This window comes from Scomber japonicus, chromosome 21 (assembly GCF_027409825.1).
Source record: "Scomber japonicus isolate fScoJap1 chromosome 21, fScoJap1.pri, whole genome shotgun sequence".
Taxonomy (NCBI): domain Eukaryota; kingdom Metazoa; phylum Chordata; class Actinopteri; order Scombriformes; family Scombridae; genus Scomber; species Scomber japonicus.
This window is the reverse complement of record NC_070598.1, coordinates 21,786,383-21,805,030: the sequence shown is the minus strand read 5'-3', so window position 1 is coordinate 21,805,030 and position 18,648 is coordinate 21,786,383. Positions and strand designations below refer to the sequence as shown.

At 40.8% G+C, this 18,648-nt stretch overlaps 1 protein-coding gene across 1 annotated transcript in view; it reads left to right on the top strand.

Annotated features, from left to right (window-relative positions):
* Positions 1 to 17,917, top strand: part of gfod1 (glucose-fructose oxidoreductase domain containing 1) — a 29,420-nt gene extending 11,503 nt beyond the window's left edge. Inside the window, exons 2-3 of the mRNA XM_053342472.1 lie at positions 16,878 to 17,071; positions 17,177 to 17,917. Coding sequence (XP_053198447.1) covers positions 16,878 to 17,071; positions 17,177 to 17,917 — 935 coding nt within the window. The remainder of the gene's footprint in view (positions 1 to 16,877; positions 17,072 to 17,176) is intronic.
* The last annotated feature ends 731 nt before the right edge of the window (positions 17,918 to 18,648 follow it).

Here is an 18,648-nt window from a genome sequence, read left to right as displayed (position 1 = left end):
AATATTTCACTGTTGAGACCATTGAAACACACCCATTTACTGAGCTTTTATGAAAACAGCTGGCATTGAAACGGAGGAGAGATACCTGCATGATCAGCTGTGGTGCAATATTTTCATCCTGCCCTCAAGTAGTGTGCTTCTACTGACATGTCATGTATTTTCCATTGCAGTCAGGCTCCTCTCATCATTTTCTACATTGTGTTGATGACTGGTGTGTCACGAACCTTAACTGGCTCTTTATTTTTTGTCCTTTGTGTATACTGTGTATTCCCAAGATGAAGTTGTTCCATAATAGGGTTGCTCAGATGTCCGTTATGTGCTAGTGTTCAGGAATAGGCCTGTCTGTGTTGCTTAATTGGTCATAAGGGACTGAGGACAAGAGGCAGCAGCCCATATGAGAGCAGGGAGGCGGACGTACTGTCAGTCAGAGCTTCTGATGGAGAGGCGCGTGGCTTTGTTCTTCCCCCGGGGGCCGACAGTGTTACTACAGTGTGTTCTGAGCATAGGTTTCAGCTATTGGGGCTTTTACAGGTTAGATTTCAATGATCTGAGAAGAAATATAACATTCATTGACAAAGTTTTAAACAGCAGAGTGAAGCGTTATATAGCTTTTAAAAACAGCTGCGACAGGAAGTGATATTTTGGTGAACCGCAGTCAAGTGTGTCTCGCTTCCTGTTGTGTGTGTGCAGAGGAGGAAAATAGCATGTGTTTGTGTGCAATTGAGGAGTCTTCTCAATCACTTCCTGCTAAGGACATGCAGAAATATAACCCTCTCCCATTACCCTCATGTGCGAGAGAATATAATCTACTCTCCAAGAGGGAGATGAATGAAATGCTGAGCAGGTTTTGCCTCTAAAGAAAGATGCAGCCAACCCTTCTCGCTATCACTCCATTTCTAAAATTTCCACTTGGTTTCATGTTACTAAACAGTTTATATCTCTTTCCATCCTTCTTATTTTGGACACAAAGAGCTTCCAGCCTGTTCTCATCCATGACTCAGTCATACTGGAGTATAGGGATAAGTATATTCCCTCCACTGACTCAACGCACCAGTCAGTTAGTCAGCCACAGGGATATGATGAGGCACAGGCCTATCCCCCAGTAGAAATGAATAATGCTTGTTTTAAATAGAACCAATATCCTGGAAAAGAAAAAAAGGACATTTCTGCAGGTACATGTTTCAATATTTTTGGATATACGTTCATTCACTGTCTTTTAGTATGATTATGGGCTGTGAAACCAAAACAATGAGCTGAAAAACACTAAAATACTCCATAGAGTTAGGTGATAGTTCTCTACAGATTCAACACAACCAGTGACCTCTCTCATATTACACAAAGTCATCAGATCTATAATTATGATGAAAATATTGATTAGTGGAGCTTTTGGTACAGAGCTGGAGTGGTTAACCTAGCTGAGCATTAAGACAGGAGCAAGGGGAAAACACCTACCAACACCTCCTAAGCTCACTACGTAACATTTATCTTGCTTTTTAAAATCTATTCACGAAAATAAATGTTATGAGTTCAATGTATTTCTAAGCATACAACAGCCGGGTGCAGTGACTGTGTTCTCATAGTGAAATCAGCAGGTTTGAAACAGGGACCTATCCCTAAACTTATTGCTCACTAAGCATATTTAGCAACCTCAGCTCCAGCCAGAGACACCGCACAGGAGCATTAAGTGGAAGGATAAACGGTTATTTGTTAAGAAATAGTTCCAGCACAGTAACGCAACCTAAAACCACAAATTGCTGTTGTTGTGTTTTGGTTCTGATTCACCCAAACAAGACACAACATGTTAATCAGTGATCTTTAACTTTGGGGAGGGCCAAGATTCTTTACTGTATGTTCAGATATGAGAGTGGTATCCATGTTCTCATTTGACTCTTAGAGAAATCTTATATCAAACTAAGTCAGCCAACTAGATTGTGAGCTTACATTTGGGTGGCCTACTCATCCTCTTCATGCTGCAGAGAATCCAACATACAACCTAAGATGCAAATGTTGTGGTAAAATAACTGTCCATAAATAAACAGTGCATAAGTTAGAAAGCTTATGTTAGTCCATATGGCAGGTGTTGGGTGTCTGCTGTCACAGTATGTTAACGAGAGTCCATATCAGATTATCTTGGAAACATGCAAATGTATGATTCTGCATACAGGAGTAGAGGATGAGGTTTATCTACTCAGCTATTCAAATCCACACAGGCCGCTATAAACCTGAGTGGATTTCTTAGAATGACAGATGTGTCACAGTTGTGTGCGCCAATGATGATACATATCTGAGTCTCTAAGGAGACTGGCTGGTGGTACACTCCACCACTCCACTGATATTGCAGCATTGTTGTAATATGTGTCTGAGTTCTGCAGAGAAAAGCCTCACAGTGACTCTGCTGTCTAACAGGAGTGCGGATATATTTTTCTGCTACATTTGTTTGTTTGTTCTCTGCGTAGTCTTTGCAGAAACGCTTTGCATTTTCCACTTTGTTTATCTCACACCCCAGAGGAGCCTCACATAAATGAATCATTGTATCCGTGCCCTGTCTGCTGTTACCCAGCCAAGGAGAGTTATATCCTCCAAAGCAGTTACGAGACAGCCGGCCAAATCTAATTGTGGCAAAAACAAATGGCCAAAAAAAGGTATGAAAGGTAGTATTTCAACTCGTCATGTCGTCTCAAAGGGGAAGAATGTGTCGGTAGTTAAGAGGTCATCGCTGTTGATTTATGTAACGTCATTGTTGATCTCACTCTCATCGTGTTAGTGATTCACAGCCTCGGACTGCAAACCCTCAGACTATTGTGTCATGTCTCAGTAGTCACATTGTGATTGTGCTGCTTGTCCAGCAAAGATTGTTTACAGAGGGAGGAAACGCTGTTTCCCCTTAACTATGATATAACTGACCCTAAACAGTACATGTGATATTGAGGTCAGATTCATGGTGCACTTGATCCTCATAGGTCCACTTAGCTTAGCACAACTTTCTTAGTTATGCTTACTTACAACGTTAAGTGTTTGCTAAGTAGAGATTTATACATCACTAATTAAAGTGTGTCACGCCACACACACTAGTTCTTATGTAGAAACGAGCTGTTACTAAATATTTTGCTGCCTCTAGTATCTGTAAATAGTTGACTGAACTCACTGTCAAAACTAATGTCAGTCTGTATATACTGTATGGCCTGTTTAGACCATTATATGTTCAACACATTTGACATTTGATCAAGATGTTTTATGATGTATACAAATGAATCTGTAGTTAAGTTTATTGCATTTGTATTTGGCTGTTACGTATTATGATGATGATCTTATGATGCTACAGTGACTCCAATTGCTCTTGATAAAATGGCATTACAGATTATTCAAAGACTGTAGGGATAAGTATATGCTACTATGTTTATGCTAAAACATTCCAACATGTTTTAATGGTGCAACATTCACTAGTTTGAAACAATCTGCTGTTACGTTGACATTACAGATGTTTCATTGCAACAAATGTACACATTATTGTTATACATTAATATGTGCTACTGTGTTTCTTTTGAAGACATTCCAAGATGTTTTAATGGTGTATCTTGTTCACCAATTTGAAACTATCTGTGGTCAAGTTTAAAACATCGTCTTTGGCTGTTACGTTAGCTTACAATGCTACAGTGACAGTACAACTAACTGCTTTTGATATAATGGCATTACAGATGTTTCACAGAAACCAGTTTACAAGTTACTGTTGTATATTAATACGCTACTATGTTTCTTGTAAATATATTCCAAGATGTTTTAATAGAGCAACCTGTTCACCAGTTTGAAACTATCTGTAGTTAAGTTTAAAATACTGTCTATGTCTTTGGCTGTTGCGTTAGCTTATGATGCTATAGTGACCATACGATTGCTTTTGATAGAATGCCATTATTTCATAGCAGCCAATTTACACATTACTGTTATATACTAATATATGCTATTATATTTCTTGATAAAATATTCTAAGAGGTTTTAATGGTGTAACCTGTTCACCAGTTTGAATTTAGCTTGTTATTACTTAGAACATCTGAAGGATTTCTGCACACTGTCACAAATAACTGGCTCCAAATTCAATCTGTCCTCCATTTCCCTCTTCTCCTTCCCGCTTGCTCCTCTTTCCCTCTCTTGACCTCAGTGTCAGGCAGAGAGAGACAGATAAAGAGAGAGAGAGAGAGAGAGAGAGAGGGGTGTCAGGGGGCGTTGTCACCATGACAACAATCCAGATTCAACCAAGCATCAGTGTGTTTTCTCTCCTCCCCTCCTCCCCTCTTTTCACTGAATTAAAGAGGGAAGTTCATCTGTCGCTGTTTAGATCTGCAGCGGCCCTGACAGAGAGGCAGATAATAGTGGAGCCTCCGTGGCACACAGCTGTTGAGGAGGAGCGTCTTCTTCCCCTGTGGTGAACGCGATTCACTGAAGATGTCTCCATCCATTAGTTTGTGCCTCGAGTCACCCGGCTGCCCGTGCGCCTCAGGACATTAATGGTTATTAATGTGCTCTTGCTGTCTTTTATTACCGCGTCGGCTCATGGTACAAGTGTTTTTCCTTCCCCTGTATTGTGTCATTGGTGGTTCTGAGGTATCGTCTCTGCATGCTAAATCTTCTAGCTGCAGGCTGTAAACGTTGCCCTCGACATTGTTAGATTAAATTCAAAAGACAGAATTTCCTCTTTATTCTTCTCCTTGTGCTCTCTGTCAGAGTATGGAGGTAATAAGCTTAAGAATCAACTGAATAACTGCCAAATGCAGTGAGTCATGTGCTCCTTACAAGACCTGTTTGTGTAGATGTATAGCACTCATGGCTATGTGTATGGATCGACTATACAAGTAGCTTGAAGTCATCTGTAACTGTTTGCTCCCTGCTGCTTATTAGCATTCTGAGCTCCCGCCCGTCACCTCCTTCTTTCACTCCGCGGCGGCCTCGTCTGACACAAAGATGCCCTTTATGGCCCCGACAGAAGCCGCCAGAAAAGAGGGGTCGAGACCACCTCACGTTTTCCCAACTGGCCTCTCTAAAGTCCTCACCTCTTACTGAGTTCAACTACAGCTGAAACAGGGGCCTATTTTCCTTTTGTGGCCTCTGCATTCTTGTTTAGTTTGTTCTGATCCACGAAGGATTATGGGGAAGATGCTGGAAGATGAAAGTGGCTTGCTTAAATGTTTCATATGTGAAAATGCTGTATAGAGCTCGACGGATACTGGATTTTTGGTGCCGATGCCGATACTGATATTAGGGAGTAAAAAAATACCAATATCAATATTGACTGATAACCTTATACATACAGAATTGACAAAGGAGGCTGTGATATTTTACACTTTACCGATAAACACAACAACAACAACATGTACATATATATTAAACTTGAATCAAGAAAAAAGATCAAATATACATGAAATCTTGTCTATATAGCTTCAAAAATATATATAAATATATTCATGGATACTGATATATCTATGGTAAGCCAATGTCGGCTGACTGATATGTCGGTCTGGCTCTACTGCTTTATGCATCGTCCACACAAATAGCATATTCTTCCTCTTACAAATGAAAGGTTAAACTCATAAGCGCACTTACTGAGTCATAGATTTTGCTGCTACAACAGTACTTGGTTTGGTATGATCAGTAGCTTATGATGGCCAGTGTGAGCAAACTCTCTAGAAATTGCTGGTTTACTGACATTTACTGAGTTATTTTGCTGACTTTATGACTCTCTGATTTTGCTACTGTTATATTATGCTTTGGTACAGAGCAACAGTAACAAAAGTGAACGCAGTGTATCTCACCAAAATACATTTCCTACTTATTCCATTCACTCACTCAGCACTATGATGTCTTTAAAACAGCTGACTCAAGAGAATCTTCAGAAATGAAGGGCTTCTACCCTGTAGTTGCTACTTGAGGCCAAAATGGTAGCTGTTAAGAAACAATCACACTTCAAATGATAAAATACCAACATATATTCCTTTATGTGTTACGTATAGTAGTATCAATTAACAAGAATTGGGCTTTGAATCTGAAAAACCACTTGAAATGCTGCTTTCCTCTAAATTTTAAGTCATCAAATGAACTTAAATATTCATCATCAGTGCAATATTCTTTTATCTATCATTTCCATCCCTGCTGATATACAATATAGTGCCAAACTCTGTTACCAGAACATCAGGAGCAGTCTCAGCTTTGCCTCTACAGGATACGGAATCACTTACACATGTATTATTGATGACAGCTGGCAGTCTCACTCGTTGTTGTTCAATGTAGTTTTCCTCAGACATGCCAGCAGTCTTGTGGTGGATTGCTCACACTTTGCTTTCTAGCCTATAATAAATAGTCTGACATTCAACCTGCCATCCTAATTAATGAATTGGGACATATACACTGAAGCGTGGGTCCATTTTTGCAAAGCAATAAGCGCCCGCTCCGACTGTTTGTTAAAATGTAAATGAGCTGAATTGCTCTTTGAGTCGCCTTAATTTGCCAATTACAGGAAGAGAAACAAGAGGCTTGTGTGGACAGTCGTTTCAGCTCGACCTTTACCTGACAAAGACACACAAAGGCTGGTAGTAAAATGCAAATGGAACAGGGAGGGTCTGAGATGATTCTTTGTGGGGAGGCAGACAGTCTTTTGGAAGCCAGGTTTCATTTGTCTCAGTTATGTATGTTACCATCAGGGCTGTGAGGCGAAGTGTGCTGATTAGGGTGTGTGTGTGTGTGTGTGTGTGTGTGTGTGTGTGTGTGTGTGTGTGTGTGTGTGTGTGTGTGTGTGTTTGTGATTAGAAAGGAGGGGTAGCAGTTCAACTCAGCAGTTAATTAGACCCTGGAGGGCCACAGTGGGTGCAGGTGGAAGCCTGATTACCCACAGACACACACGCACACACACCCACACACTTTTGCCTTTCTATTAGGCGTGTTTACTAAGCAGTAGTGGGTCCATTTTTGCTCAAACACAAAAAGCCGTTGTACTTTTTACAGTTTAGGGTGCTTGATGCAGTGTGTTACATGTTGATAAATGCTCACCAGTCCAGCATATGATTACTATTAACCATTACTCTCACTCAGATTACAAAAATGTGCAATATTTGATCACTTAGCCTTAGTGTCATATAGTTGTGGTGCTCAAAACACTGTAAAAGCCACATTTGAAAACTCATCAGTGTCCCCATTGGTCTAAATAATCCATAGACCTGTATTTATTCATTTATCATTATTTATGCATTATGCACCATGAAGATAACACTCACCTCCACCTTAGAGGAGACTGACACTACCAGATACAGATATCTCAAAGCCTGGACAGAGGAGATGTGGGACACTTTGCCAGAAACACTTCCACTTCCACTTTCACTTCACTTTCACTGAAACGTGACATTATCCTTCAGCAGAAAAGGGTAGAAGCACATTTTCACACGGCCAGCTAAATTATATATGTGTGACTTCATAAACCAAAATAACCATGAGGCAAGAATGTAATGTTCAAGGGGGAAACAAAACCATAATGACTAGATAGCACCTTAGGTGCAAGGGTTTTTTGCAATTTTGGTGAACTGATCCTTTAAAATACTTACTGTAGCCTCATTAGCACAATATTTCAGGAGCTGTTATTATTGAATCATTCATGAAATTAATATCATTTACTAAAATCTAACAGCTTGTGTTTAGAAGAGATCTGTTATAAAGGCATAAATGAATATTGTGACAGCTTCAGTCTGAATGTAATACAGTGCTCTAATTGCAGTGTGAAATGCTGATGTAGCAGCCTGCTGAGTGCACGGACATCATTAACATGTGCTTTTAGTGCATGCATTAGGAACCATGTGGCCAGACGCTACTCCTTTGATTACTATTCATCTCTATAGTAGCCAGCGAACAGCTCTGGTGCAGGGGTTAATGGCAGCACTTTTAAGAATGTTAAACTCCTTGTAACTGGCTGGACATTAGCAGCAGGGGAAAAGCCTGCTGAATGAGACTAATGCCCTTCATCATTCGTACATGCTGGTTCTGCTGTTCACTAATGGACCTGAAGTTGCCATACATATAATAAAAACCCTAAATGCAACCTGCTGATGTTTTTTATAATAGATGTAATCCATCCGGTTGCTTTTTGTCAGTCTAAAGTCTATATTGCGTGATTAATGCTATATTTCAACATAAGGAAACACTCAAGTTTAGTGGTGTTAAATGATTTGAGGAAAATATCCAAATGCAATTTTTTTAAACCAATATCTCAATTGTTTTTACATGAATAGAATCATTTTGGATCCACCGGGATTTTATTAAACTAGTCAGATAGACGTTAGCTTCTATGTTAACCTGACTGACCACTTTATCCCACATTTCTCAGGATATTACATCAATTTTCTACTCAATGTCAATCAAGAGTGTTGTTATATGTATTGATAACCTCTTTCCTTCATTTAAAGTAATAACAAACTGCTTGTAAGCTATATCTGACAGTGTTTTCATTATCAAGCTTAACACCTGTAATGTTAATGATAAGCTAATGTTGGTAGATTAAGCTTAATTAAACAGTTACATTAGCTGCCTTCTTGACTACACCCAAATCCTGGCTGGTCCACATTCAGAGCTATAAGTAGTGTGAAAGTATGAAACTATAATAATTATGTGTCTTAAAGATTAAGTGGGAGATTCCAGCAATTTTGTACATAAGCTGTCCATTTACACACCATGCTAATGCTACCTGACATAAAGCTGAAAAAGTAAAAAAAAAATACTTGAGAGCCCTCTAAGCTATTTTAAACAGAAAAAATGACACAGTGTACTTTTTATTCTTTCAAACATCAACATTATACAGAGTTGTTTCTTTTTTGATAAAATACATCTTTGGCTGGGTGAAAATAATGCATGACCAGTCTTTACAGCCAATCTTTACTTGCTAGCTTAAAACACTGTTAAGTATGTAAGTTAGAATCAAAGGCTGTGTCTCAAATGGCGCACTTGCACACTTCAAGCACTATGTTTTAGGGCATAGTGCGTTCACACTGAAGAACAAGCGAAAACTCAGTGCTCTGAAAGTACCCGGATGGTGCACTAAAAACGGACAAAAAATCCAGTGTGAGATGATGGACACTACTCACACTAAACGGACGCCATTTTGCCTACGTAGCGGAAGGGGAGGGACTTTTTGCCCAGTTTTCTGATTTCAATTGGCGGCCAGCAGCGACATGCAAGCCCGTCACTTCCGCTAAGTGCAAAACGCCAGTGCTCCATTTCAGACAATACTTACCCACGACAGTGTGCACCACAGAGGTAAGTGCTCAGTGCGCACTCCGCACTACATTCTGGTGCACTCACGTAAGTGCTCCATTTGAGACACAGCCAAATTCATGCATCTTCCAAATAGAAAATTGCACTCTTTCAAATCATAGTTTTGGTATAAAAACAATGAATCAGTCAGTGGCTGTTGGTTTGTAATGTATCATAGTGACTGAAATAGCTCCTTCAATCCAAGTCTAATAAAAACAGATGGGTCAAGGGCTTTATTCATCTGTTTTAACAAATTATTGATATCCTGTGCATGGCCATTTCCACAATACTGTCACCAACTTGTATCTGCATGACAGACTGACCAGACCGACTGTCCACCCCAAAACCTCATTAAATCTCTAATAAAAACCCCATTAAATCCCAGTAAACCCTAGATGACAAACTCCAGTCTTGTACACTGAGTGTATATTCCTGCATAACAGCAGAGGGTTTGGCTGGTCATCACTGTTCATCCATCAGTGCTATTAAGGTTGCTTTTTATATGCTAATTTCAGAGTGGGAACACATGCCAGTCACACAAAAAGGACAAATTAGTAGCAAGAAGCTTGTTTGCTCTGATTTACATCCAGCAAGAGAGCTGGAGCTATACACTGAAAAACACATATAGTCGCCCATGTCTGTGTTTCTGTTCCACCCCCTCCTCACTACTCCTCACTAATTGCTTTAAGCTAAATTTAATTTGGGATAATCATCAGAAAGATGAGCCTGGTCTGTCTCTGAGAGTCTACTCTGTATTGAAGCCAATGCATGCACAGCTTTGTTTTTAGGTTATAGTAAACCATGTTTTCTACTGTAAGACTTCATTCATGAGAAACTATGTGAAAATCACCCAAAAAACAGAACATATCATCTATCCTAATGTTAGATGTTTTTTTCAGTTGGTCAAGCCTTGAGAATATTTTATCTTCAGTTATAGTTTCTGTTATCAGGCGGACCACACGACGCAGGCATGAGTCAGTAGTCCTTCTTTGAACATTTGCAAATGCCTCGCTTGATTACTACGTGTGTGTGTGTGTGTGTTTGTGTGTGTCTGTGTGTGTGTGTGATTTTTCAGAGCTTTTCCTCCTCCACTACCTTAATAGACAAAGCTAATTACTTTTCCAGTGCTTCAATGATGGAGGGTTCTTTGTGATATTTCAGGCCCACTCGCTTCCCTTTGTCTGGTCCCAGCACTGCCACATATAGTGTTATACACTTGTGTATTCATGCACACATCTCAGTATACACACATACTCACGAGAGAGCAACAGCATTTTCCAAAGCAGATGGTTGAGCTACTGAATGCACTATTTTGCTTTTTCCATCCATCCACTGCCCATACTGTATACCTTTGTGGTCATACAGATACAGATATATACATTTACGTGCATACTTTACTGTATTTATACACATTTACATCCAATACAAATGTGTAGTAATGTTTCTTTCCTGAGCAAATAGAACCACAATGATTCAGATTCACAGCAACCAAAAGATGCAGTCAGAAAACTAGTGAAGAATAGTGAGTTGAGAGACACTACAATGTTGAGTGAAGTGATTGGCTGTGGCATCATCACTGCAATCGACACCTTTCATATGACTCATTCAATCCATTGTTAATATAAACATATCTAATTAGTCCTCATGCATGCTTAACTCTGCGTAGTAAATTAATGAATCAACTCATTTTTACCTGTAAATTCCACAATACTACTTTAATTGAATAATGTTGTGAGCATAAAAAAACAACACTGACAAATGTACTTAAATGCAACCTGACACTGTTGAATTGCCATACAGCGTGTAAAACATGTATGAAGTGTTGACAGCGACAGCATGATGTACCGCGAATCGTTTTCATCGGTATGTACAGTAGGAATCTTAAAAAGCTCCTTCCTGACATGTCTCTTCCTCCTGACCCCTGCCCTGCTGGAGCACGTGCACGCCGCAGTGTGGCAGATGGCTATGACTCCCGACCGGTTCCCCTGGCTTTTCTATTTCTGGCATCCTCATGCGGAGGGCCTATTGTGTGGGCTGTCATGGTAAAACATTCAGCATCTTTCTTAATCCACCTGGCTTTTCCTCTGTGGTGATTTCCAGCTGTTGCCACTGGGCTACGTTACAGATGGCTTTCTCGTCACTTTTACTATGCAGCTGTAAAAATTCGATTTTTTTTTTTGCCAAAGAAAAAAATAACTGGAAAGGTGTTTGACTGTATTTTCTTATAAGACACTGAAGATTCATTGCTGTAAGGTCATAAGAAGAACTGCTGTTTCCTCAATCTATGAGTCAAGTGAAATGTATCACTGTTGTCACAAGATTACCAGATGACAAAATGCACACATTTAAACAATTACTAATTACTTGCTACATAACTCACCTCGCCCTCACTTACACCCTACCTCACCTTCCTGCACAGTCACCACTTCCAGCCCTTCCTTCCTCAGCATTACTACTCTGGCGCACAATCATTGGAGGTATGAGCTCAAACTCTAAAGAAACTATGGCGTTTGTGTGTTAGTCATCAACATTTCAATACTCAAAGCCTTCTCTCGCTCCTTTCAAGGCTGTGTCCTGTGTGTGTGTGTGTGTGTGTTTGGTGGCGTGAATTATAGTGTTGAGAAGAAAACATTGAAGCAGTGAGGCCCAGATGATGTGTGTGTGTATGTGTGTGTGTGTGTGTGTGTGGCAGCGAGCCGAGAGGAGCGCTGGACTGGAGAGAGCTGGCCTTCACTCGTAATGATGCAGCTGCTATCTCTCCCTCTCTCTCTCTCTCTCTCTCTCTCTCTCTTTCTCTCTCTCTCTCACTCTCTCTCTCTCTCTCTCTCTCTCTCACTCTCCCTCTCTCTCTCTCTCTCTCTCTCACACTCTCTCTCTCTCTCTCTCTCTCTCTCTCTCTCTCTCTCTCTCACTCTCTCTCTCGTGGCCTTTTTCTTTGTCTCTGCGTGTTCTCGTGCTTGCCCTGTCCTTGTTCCTTTCTTTGAAACTTTCTCTGTTTTCCAAAGAAATAAAAAGTGGAACCAGTTCCTCCTGCTGTTGACTTAGCAGGAAGGTAATTGTGTGTCTATTGTAGGCCCTGAAGCAGTTTAAACATACGACTTGTTCATTTAAACTCAGTTCACAATATACATGTCGGTAATTTTACACTATAGATAAAGGCATTCTGTATAGCTTTCATCAATATATCAAATAAGAAGGAATGGTGGAGATAGATATTGTTGATGTCATGCTATCATCAGTTCTGTTCCTTCAGATGCCTTCCAAAAATGAATGTCTTATGATGTGACAACACTACGGTTTAGTAGGTTTTATTAGGCTCAGGCACAAAATCCTCTTGGTTAGGTTTAGGGAAATGTGTGGTTTTGGTTGAACTCTGTTTCCTCTAGGTCATGGTTATAATAATAATAATCATGTTCTTAAGGTTAGAGATCGTGGTCATGGTTTTATAAAAAAGTAATGATGTTGACTCGTTGAAACAAACAGCTGTGTCCTGTCCTAAAGTTTGATGTTTTGACTGCTTATTTCATAACTTTGCTCTCATCAAAATTCTTACTACCACCAGAGGGGCTTGTTGTTTAAATGGAAACATATGTTGTTTTGGGGCGCTTTGCTGAAAAGGTTCAGTTTGTCATTTTTCTGGAGGCATGTGCATAAAATCATTTATGTTGATGACTATCACTCTACAGAAAGACTGGAATGTCCATGTGCATTCTTCTCATCAGATCTACATCTAGATGTTCAGATTTGATTTGTGATGCTTCCAAAATTGAAAGATTGCATTAAAAATTAAACAGCTATTTGTATTTCAAGACGTGATCCTTGACATTTACAAGTGTGTAGTTTGTCCAGAGTAACCAGAACATGGATTGAGTCATTTATCTCAATAGTTTTCATGTTAACTGTCTTCTTGCTGTAAACCATCCAGCAGATTTCTGACTTTGTTGTTCCACTACACTCCAGAATCTACTTACTCTGGCAGCGATCTCATTTGTTATAAGTTATTATACAACGGCTGCAATCATGTTGAGACTCTGCACGTGACACATTCAATAAAGATTGAGTGACTCATCTTCCATTCCGTCCAATTAATTATAATGCCTCTCTGCATCTCGTTTTCCTCTCTCTTTAATGAGATTAAGGAATTAATTTTTGTTTCTCAGTAGGTGATCACGAGCAGAATTTGTGTTGGCAAGTGATCAAACAGTAGTCGTGTGTAATGAGAAAACAACTGTTCCCCTGCTGTTGAGTATGAGTGTGCGCTTCACTGTCTGTCTCCCTCGTCAACACTTCATCTGTGGCACTTCTCCATGTTAACCACTTGGACCTGGATTTGTTTGAGGTGTGTCGGGCCTCGAGTCTGTGAGACGACAGGATGTGAGGTTAGCTGATTCCCTCTGACTGGATGTCACTGCTCGGCACATCAAGACCACCGGAAGGCATGGCGAGCAGACGGCCGTCGTTCACTGCTGCTGAGGAAAGCACTTCTTCTCCTTTTAGAAAGCAGAGAGTGATGTTTATGAACAGTGGTCTGATACCACATTCTCCATGAAATGACTGTAATGTCAGTCATGTTATTTTCTAATACCATACAACAATATTTCCACAATATCTCTCCTTCAATAATGAGTCTATTGTGACATTTTTGTAATTACTACATACCAGACTAGGCTAAGCTTAGAGTGACCTGGTTCATTTTTTCATTTATAATTACGTAACCGTCATAGTTTTGCTGGAACACCTGCATAATATGTGTCGGGTTGCAGTTGTTCTTTGTACTTCTTCTCCTGCAAGGACTCTCAAGCTTTCTCTCGTTCTGTCTTTCAAGTAGTCTCTTGGTTAGATATGTCCTGTACATGAATTATTGATGTTGAGGGACTGAGCTACAGCGCTGGAGGCTTTTTCTGCTCCATTACTGCTCTCCCACCGGGCCGCAAGCTTTACCTGAGAGTTGAGCTCCACTTCGCCCTGGCTATGACAGAACCAAGAAACTAGTTTTTACAATGTGATGTGATCTCTCAATCAAAACTGTTTATAGCTGCTCTGCACATTTAATGGAGGAGTGAAAAGCCGTTCATCATAGGGGTATGATATCGTTTAAATACAGGAACAACGGTGCACATTTTCAGACAGTGGTACACATGGTAGTATACGTGGAAAATTAAATGGTAGGTCTTAATTTTGGTTTCAGAAAATTACACTCCCAATTCTGACATCAGAGTAGGGGAAGGGGATTTCATAAGCTATTGAACCATCCAATAATTCTACAGTTGTATTAAGGGTTAGCCCAGCCACCCTGCAAAGGAATCTCATTTCGGCAACTTTCAGAGTCTCATTCTTTCGGTCGTTCCCCAAAATTCATGATGGTAGGTGAAGGTTGAAACATGTTGTAGATCGACTGGTCTGGTCCTTCAGCAGACAGTCCACAATGCTGCTCATGCCACACCATTTCATTTTTAGGTAGACATATAGTCCTGCTACCTTTCACAGTCTCATTTTCCATCTCTTTCTTTTCCTTTCATAATCTCTACTCTTTTTTTCGCCCTTGTCTCTCTGTTCATGCCGCCCTTATCCTGTTTTCTGTTTTTCTTCTGCTGTACCCACCTCTTACTCTTCTATTCTCTGCTCTATTCTACCAAATGTCACTTTGTTCCAATGTTATTTCACTGTTACGTTCCATCATTCTCATTCGTCTTCCATTGGATGCCCAACATAACCTCTCACTCAACACTGAAGGAGGCTGTGGCTGAGTAGCTCTCTGATGACTCAACAGGCTGACCTGTCTAAGCCAGCCTCGACCTTTCAGAGTTTTGGGAGGGGAGTGAAAGGTCATTGTTGATCCGAAGAGAAGCTGTATTTATCTTTGTAAAGGTCACACTCAAAGCCTGAGATGACACCTAAGTACAATCATGAGTTGGAATGACATGCATAAAAAGCCTCAATTTCAATTATCTCTGGCTTTAATGTTTATGTAGCTTGAATAATTGTGACCTTGCTGAAGAGTTTTAGATGTAATTTGGCCAAATTGTGAAGAGAATAACTGTGGACAAGGGAAATCTGCCTTTGGGCATTTTAGTAGCTAGCCAAGCTATTGTTCTGTAAACATTGAGCTAAATATGAGTGCCAAAAAAAATCAGTTAAGTTCATTTAGCATTTGCCCAGAGGGGCTTTACCCAGGGCAATGCATCTTCCCAGTATCTGTTTGACTGTATTTCTGCCAGAAAGTAGGAGACGGGGGTGTTCTGTTGTTGCTTGGCTTTGTGTGTCTACAGTGGTTAGGTGGTGGGTGGGGGCTCTCAGAGCGCTCCTTTAGAACTGGGTCAGAGGGATTAATTTCCTTGCCTGGCCTATTGGAGCTAATGGCAGATTAGCATGGGAAGTTTCACTTCCATAACAGCCCTCCACCCACAACCCTTAGCCAGGACTGGAAGCAAAGCAGAATGTTACTGTTCACACTGAAGGGGCTCGAAGAATGTGGGTGTAAAGTAGTGCCACTATACCCATATAGTATCCTCAGTTTCATATCATTGTGAATTTGAATTTCTGTGGGTGTTCAATGGGCCCAACAAACATTTGAAGGTGTCAGATTGTTAAGGGCATTTTTTTGTATTTTGGGGCAGTGTAAAGACTGAGCAATGAATGGTTAAAAATATGATGAACAGATAATGACAATAGTCATGACTTTCCTAATCCTAAGGAACAAACTGTGTACCTATGACAAGACATTGCAGGGTCAGGTTCAAATCCAGATAAAGATCAAGTCTGCATGTCATCCATTTGTTGGCTCCAGTCTGTCTCCTTCCAGTTGACTGTCCACCAAAAAAAGGGAATGCCATAACAGAAAGGTTTCTGTCTCTCTCTCTTCGCATAGCTGCCCAACCCTTTCTCTGTGCTGTGTTGGGGTGTTGTTGGCACCAGTGGGCATTTTAATGTACTGGAAGTGATTTTAATTAGCTGTCCTGTATTGCCTCTGGCCTCCTTTTCTCTTCATCAGTCATTCACTTCTACATTGTGTCTTTTTATCAACCTTCCATCAGGACTCCAGTAATACCAGTGAAGCCTGTCTGAAAATCTCTCAGCTGTGCAGTCTTATCTCATAGCAGGACATTTATGACTTGCAACACCTTGCATGCTTGCCAACACTAAACCCTTCTAAATTGCATTTAAAATTCAGATTTAACAAGATTTAACATCCTGGTTTGTTTTTTTGCAGTTATATTCTAATTGTGGAAATAGAATGTCAACATTAATCTTCTTATAGTAGCAGAGGTAACAGTGTCATCAAATCTTTTTTCAAGAATCCTCTTTTGCCATAACGTCCATGATTCAGAGCAGAAATCCCCAAACGGAATTCTTGAGTCAGCTATTCTGGGAATGCCACAATTTGTAGCAGTGCATTGTTTCTTTGGGGGATGTTTTTATGCTCCAGAGGATATTATGTCTGAGAGTGTTGTTAGTGTTGACCACATTATATTTCTCTCTTTTCTCCTCTTGTTCTCTACGCCCTCTCTTCATCTTGACATTGCCATGATAAGGTAAACAGTAGATTCCTTAGCAAACCAAAAAATGCTTATTCCCAATTGTCTTTCTTCCTCTTTAAGGTATTGGCAAGAACGTGATCTGTGACCGGACAGCCACACCCCTGGATGCCTTTCGAATGATGTCAGCAGCCCAGTACTACCCCAAGTTGCTGAGCATCATGGGAAATGTGCTACGATTCTTGCCGGCCTTTGTTCGGATGAAGGAGCTGTTAGAGGAAGGGTACATAGGGGAGCTCCTGGTTTGTGAAGCTCAGGTATGACAAAATCTTTCAATCTCTTACTCACCATTGATTAAAATGACAACAGTGTGGGTGTTAATCAACATGATCTTGTCACATTGTCTCCTTTTTGTTCTAAAGGTCCACAGTGGCAGTTTACTGGGGAAGAAATACAACTGGAGTTGTGATGACCTGATGGGAGGAGGGGGCCTGCACTCCGTAGGCAGTTACATCATCGACCTTCTGACTTTTCTGACAGGCCAGCGTGCAGCAAAAGTCCACGGCTTTCTCAAGACCTTCGTCAAACAGACAGACCACATCCGGGGCATCCGTCAGATCACCAGTGACGACTTCTGCACGTTCCAGATGGTTCTAGAGGGAGGTGCCTGTTGTACCGTTACGCTCAACTTCAACGTTCCAGGAGAGTTTCGGCAGGAGGTGATCGTCGTTGGGACAGTTGGGAGGTTAACAGTCACAGGGACAGACCTGTACGGACAAAAGAACAGTGGTGGCGGGGAAATTGGGGGCGGCCCTGAACTCCTGCTCAAAGACAACACGCCTCTTGAGAAGGCTTCATTACCAGAGAAGGCCTTTAGTGACATTCCGTCCCCATATCTCACCGGGACGATCCGCATGATCCAGGCTGTTCGGCAGGCCTTTGAGGACCAGGATGACCGGCGGACGTGGGACGGGAGGCCTCTGACGATGGCCGCAACCTTTGAGGATTGTCTTTATGCCCTTTGCGTTGTGGATACCATCAAGAAATCCAACCAGTGTGGAGAGTGGCAAAACATTGTGGTTATGACTGAAGAACCGGAGATTAGCCCTGCTTACCTGATCAGCGAGGCCATGCGGCGGAGTCGGATGTCACTCTACTGTTAGTCTCCTGCCGGTTACCTTAAAGACTGGGGATTGGCCTTGGTATTGTTGGAACCTTTTTTTGATACAACTACCAGTTTCAGTTCATAAATTTGTCACTGGTTTGGTTTTAAAAATCTGTATTGATGCTGTTACAGACAGAGGTTATACCACTTTGATAAAGATGTGGTTTCCTGATACCTTGTCTCCGCAGGGTAGAGGAAAAGCAATGTGATTAATAATTAAACCTTTATTTATAAGGAATCATCTCCTTTTTTTCCCTTTTGAGAGAGAACTCCCTTCCAGGGAGATGCACTTCTAAATCAAACTGATTCATGCAACAGAAAGACAAGATACAGTCCTACAGTGGAGGGAGATCAGGGAATAAAACTATTGCTACTTTTTTCTGCTTGACTGTAAGGGTATTGCACCGCTCATCTCTGCTCCTCTTCTATATGACTGGGTCTGGAAGATAACACCTTACACTGTGGGTCCAAATGAGGACAGCCAAGGAAGAACGATAGTCCTCTCAGTTAAAACTGTGCCGCTGTATTGTTGCTATAAATCTGAAGTACTTGCTAGTTTTACCAAGTGAATGTTTCAAAAATCAGTGTGCTTGATAGCTTCAGTCTCTGTATGCTTTTTCTGTATGTGTGAAACAAGAGAGAAAAAAACTCAATAGTTTGGCTGGTGGGTTTTCAGAGGGTTTTACCTTCTGCTTTATGTATGCAATATATCCAGACTGTAGTCTGCAG